Consider the following 4,983-nt stretch of genomic DNA (forward strand, 5'->3'; position numbering starts at 1 on the left):
TCCTATTTTCAACATTGCCCCCTCTGTTTTTTTTATCTTTTTGGTGAATTCACTAGTGTTTATAAGACTGGATAACCACCATTTTTAACATGGAGAAGCTCAAAAAATCCTTCAAATCTCCCCAATCCAGCCCCCAAAAAGAAGAAGAACTCCAAAATCTGCTTCTTCATCGAAAGCCCATCACTATGGATGACAGTAACAGTAGTGCTAACTCTACCACCTTCGCTGTCACCGCCGCTGGCACCGCTATGACTTCATCGTCCTCCATCTCCTCCTCTCCTTCCCCTCCTAAAGACGTTATCCTTAAAATCAACGGCCAAGATTCCTCCGTGGAACCAACTAAAACCAGCGAAAATACTAGTACTGCTACTAATGCGGGTAGAATGTGGAGGGACTCGAGTTACGATTTCTCAAACGATGCCGTTATGAGAGCTGCCGCGAACAACAAGGATTTCGATTTCGTAACTGAGTCTCCGTTATCTCGTATAGCTGAGAGTCCGAGTATCAACCACGGCCAGTTGACGCCGAAGGAAGTCCGCGTTTCGTTCAACGACAACACGTCTGAGACGGCAGCGGGTCGGGGCTCAAACCGCAAGTCCAACGCCGAACCGGAGGAGGTACTAGTATGCAGCTCCAACTCATCTTTCCGGAGAAAATCAAATTTGCTCAGAATGAAAACCAAGTCCCGATTACTCGACCCGCCGGAGAACAATCAAAAATCTCAGAATCAGAGAATCACAAAATCTCAGGTTTTAGGGAAAGGAAGTGAAATCGATGAAGACGACCCGTTTCTAGATGCAGATTTGCCGGAGGATTACAGAAAAATGAAGTTCAGTGCACTTTCGATTCTTCAATTGGTGAGCTTGATTCTGATTATTGCGGCCTTAGTTTGTAGTTTAACTATTAATCCGTTGAAGAAGAAGGCTATTTTCAAATTGGAATTATGGAAATGGGAATTGATGGTTTTGGTTTTGATTTCTGGGAGATTGGTTTCTGGATGGGGGATTAGGATTGTTGTGTTCTTCTTTGAGAGGAACTTTTTGTTGCGAAAACGGGTATTGTATTTCGTTTACGGCTTGAGAAATCCAGTGCAGAATTGTATATGGTTGGCTCTTGTTTTGATTGCTTGGCAAAGCATTTTCGATAAGAGGGTTGAGAGAATTACGAATGGGAATGTTTTGCCTTATGTGACTAAGATTTGGGTGTGTCTCTTGGTTGGGACATTGATTTGGCTGTTCAAGACCTTGCTAGTTAAGGTTTTAGCGTCCTCGTTTCATGTCAGCACATTTTTTGATCGGATTCAAGAATCTTTGTTTAACCAGTATGTCATTGAAACACTGTCTGGTCCACCATTGATTGAGATTCAGCAAGAGCAAGAAGAGGAGGAGAAGGTGATAGCCGAGGTTCAGAAGCTTCAGAATGCTGGGGTGAATATCCCAGCTGACCTCAAGGCAAATGTGTTTCCGAAGAGTGGGAGAGTGTCTGGGACGCCCCGGAAGAGTCCCATGGCTATGGGTGCAAAGAGTCCCGTGTTTTCTCGGATCATGTCGAAGAAGGAAGAGGAAGCTGTTATTACGATTGATCATTTGCATAGGCTGAATCAGAAGAATATTTCAGCTTGGAATATGAAGAGGTTGATTAATATTGTTCGGCAAGGCGCGCTTTCTACACTGGATGAGAAATTACAGGGCTCAACTGATGCGGATGAGTCGGCGGTGGAGATCACTAGTGAAAAAGAGGCAAAAGCTGCAGCCAGGAAGATCTTCAACAATGTTGCCCAGCCTGGATCGAAGTAAGCTTTTCGTCCATGAAGTTGTAGCTTTTAACTTAGTTTATTCATGGAATCTTGCTATTTTTAAATGTATGCTTCCAAATTAATTCCTTTCCGCGATTTACATCATTGATTTTGTTGCGTTGGTGATTTGAAAATAAACTGTGTCATTATGTTATTACCATTGCTTGGGTGCATGGACAAATAGATTATTCCGATATTGACTTTCTTTAAGCAATAAAGAGTGCAACGTAGATTATTGGGGTTAGAGAACTCATTACAGTCGACTTGGGATATCTTATATAAGGTTCCCTTTTGAACCAAGCAGCCAAAAACTCCATCCTCTTCTCAAGACATCACAATTTTGCTAAAAAAATGTAGAGCAGCACATAATATATATACAGAAAGTCCAACTTTAATTTAATATTTACATGCTCTTATGCATTTCAGTTTTCTGTTGCTTCCCATTTATTTTTGTCAACTTTATGATTTAGTTGCTTGTCTTTCTGTTATTAGGTTCATTTACCAGAAGGATTTGATGCGCTTTATGAGAGAGGACGAGGCTTTGAAGGCAATGCGTCTCTTTGAAGGAGCAAACGAAAACAAGGGGATAAGCAAACGAGCTCTTAAAAATTGGGTGGTAAGTAAAATTATATCCTTTTCCCCGTATTCCTTTGGGATCTTGTCGTTGGTTCAATCCTGAACTCTGGAGCAAAATGAACAAAACAAAATTAAAACACACAGATGTAATAGGCATTGCTGATTTTTCACAAATACGAGAAGGTTTTTCACACATCTCTGTCTTGTTTAGTCCTTGAAAGATGCCCTGCCCTAAAATTCTTCATATATGATAGAAATATTTGGATGACCTAATAATTGTGTGGACTGCTCAATATAGGCCCATGAAAAAAAAAAAAAAGAAAAAAAAAAGAAAATTGCTTTGGAAGCTGTACTCCAAAAACCCCAAGTAGATGGGTTTGCTTGTGCTTAGTCTGAGCACACACTAGTGCTGATTGACTTTAGAAATGTAAATTGTGGAATTTGGATTGAAATATCATTTGTTAGATGCTACCATTGAACTGTTTAAATGAAAAAAAAATTGGTGTTATCTTTTATGCTCCATCGAAGACTGCAGTTCATGTATTATCTATAATAGAAAGAATAAAATATAAACATATTCTGACTTTTATGTTCGTTTCTATCACAAAAAATATTGTAGTACTTCCTCTCTCTCTCATATTGCAGGTCAATGCATTTAGAGAAAGGCGAGCCCTAGCTTTGTCTTTGAACGACACGAAAACTGCTGTCAACAAACTGCACCAAATACTGAATGTCCTTGTGGGAATAGTCATAGTCATCATCTGGCTCCTTGTACTTAGAGTTGCAACCACACATTTCTTTATCTTCTTAAGCTCTCAGATTCTTTTGGTCGTGTTCATGTTCGGGAACACATGTAAGACAACGTTTGAGGCTATTATCTTCTTATTTGTGATGCACCCGTTTGATGTGGGTGATCGTGTTGAAATTGATGGAGTTCAGGTAAGATTTCTTTTATGCAAATTTATTTGGTTTGCATTAGAATCTACCTGTGAGCATATTCCACTGTCATTGTTATTATGCTTTTGAATTGTATAACTTTTGTTTTATTTTTTTTCAGATGGTAGTCGAAGAGATGAACATATTGACTACGGTTTTTCTGAGGTTCGATAACCAAAAGATTTTTTATCCAAACAGTGTCTTATCCACTAAGTTCATCGGTAATTACTATCGCAGTCCAGATATGGGCGATGCAATTGATTTTGTCATCCACGTTTCAACTCCAGGGGAAAAGATTGCACTGATGAAGGAGAGAATAACAAGGTACCAGTATTGCTGTATCATTTTTTTTCCTGGTATTTGATGTACCACAAAACGGTACTGTTCATTTTAAAATAATAATTTTTTAACTGAAAAAATTGGCAAGGAGAAAGTATTTTTATAGGAAGGTAAGAGTTACTTTGACTTAAAGTTATAAAAATGTTATGTATCCAAAAATGTATGAAAACAAAATCTTTCTTAAACATTTCTCTGAGCTCAAAAATTATTTTTAAATCTGTGTTACCAAACATGTTTGCTGGAAAAAATAAAGGTAACTTTTAGGTCAAAAGCTCACTTTTAGTTTTGTACTCAAAAAGTACTTTTTAAGTTTTTTATGCTCTCTGTCTTGCCTTGCACAAGCTAGCCATCTCTCTATGCTAACCGTGTGTTAGGACTAGATATCAGTCTAATATGTCATGTTTCTTTGGCGTTTGTTATGGCCGATGCAGATATATTGAAACTAGGAGTGATCACTGGTATCCGGCACCACTGATAGTCATAAGAGACGTGGAGGACATGAACAGGCTGAAATGGTCGGTGTGGCCTAATCACACCATAAATCATCAGGATATGGGTGAGAGGTGGTTAAGAAGAGCCCTTCTGGTCGAGGAGATGGTCAAAATTTTCCGTGAGCTTGATATTGAATACCGTTTGCTGCCTCATGACGTGAATATACGTAACATGCCACCTTTAACTTCGACCAGGCTTCCGTCTACTTGGACTACATGTGCTCCTTGATCTTGTATGAAAGATCTTGGTGTACTCTCCCGGTTGATCTTTGGCCCTTGCTCTGGTCCTATGGAGCGGGGGATGAACAAATTGGAACATGTAAAACTCCATGGATCTATCTTGATTTGAACAAGATGTTGATCTTATATTTCATTTTAGATGCATTGGAGAGTTCTAAACCGATAATAAGATAGCAGAGTTTAATGTAAATACTAAATAGTTGCTTATATTGCATGAACTAAATGTCATCTTTCATTAAAAAACTTTCGAAAGCTTCTTAAGTTGTCATGGTGTAGTTGGCTTGTCGAAACAGAGTATGAAGCGACGAGGGATTTGCATGTGCAAATGTGTGCATCTTGGATGTCTATGTTGAACGTGAAAAGACGATGGTTTGGCATGTGCATGGATTATTTACATATTTCTTCAAGGTCTGATCCTTCAATAATATATATTTTGAAAAAAAAGGGGTTTTTTTGGGCACGTGATTGACAATGAGATAGCAAAATGATTTTCAACATGGATAGAAATAATACGAGCTCAATAATTTACAAGAACACTCTGTATTCTAGCCTACAACAAGCCCTTTGGGCAATAACATAGGGCCTGACTTTCGGTATTATCAAACC

The 4,983-nt window shown here is 38.8% G+C and overlaps 1 protein-coding gene across 1 annotated transcript; it reads left to right on the top strand.

Moving 5' to 3' along the window:
• The first annotated feature begins 6 nt into the window (after positions 1–6).
• On the top strand, positions 7–4,771 carry LOC111376716 (mechanosensitive ion channel protein 6-like). The gene is made up of 5 exons (XM_022999695.1): positions 7–1,792; positions 2,288–2,411; positions 3,017–3,310; positions 3,429–3,631; positions 4,078–4,771. Exons 1-5 carry the CDS (start codon positions 90–92, stop codon positions 4,364–4,366), a joined length of 2,613 nt encoding a protein of 870 aa, XP_022855463.1. The 5' UTR covers positions 7–89; the 3' UTR covers positions 4,367–4,771.
• Positions 4,772–4,983: the final 212 nt, after the last annotated feature.

This window comes from Olea europaea, unplaced genomic scaffold (genome assembly GCF_002742605.1).
Source record: "Olea europaea var. sylvestris unplaced genomic scaffold, O_europaea_v1 scaffold1553, whole genome shotgun sequence".
NCBI lineage: Eukaryota > Viridiplantae > Streptophyta > Magnoliopsida > Lamiales > Oleaceae > Olea > Olea europaea.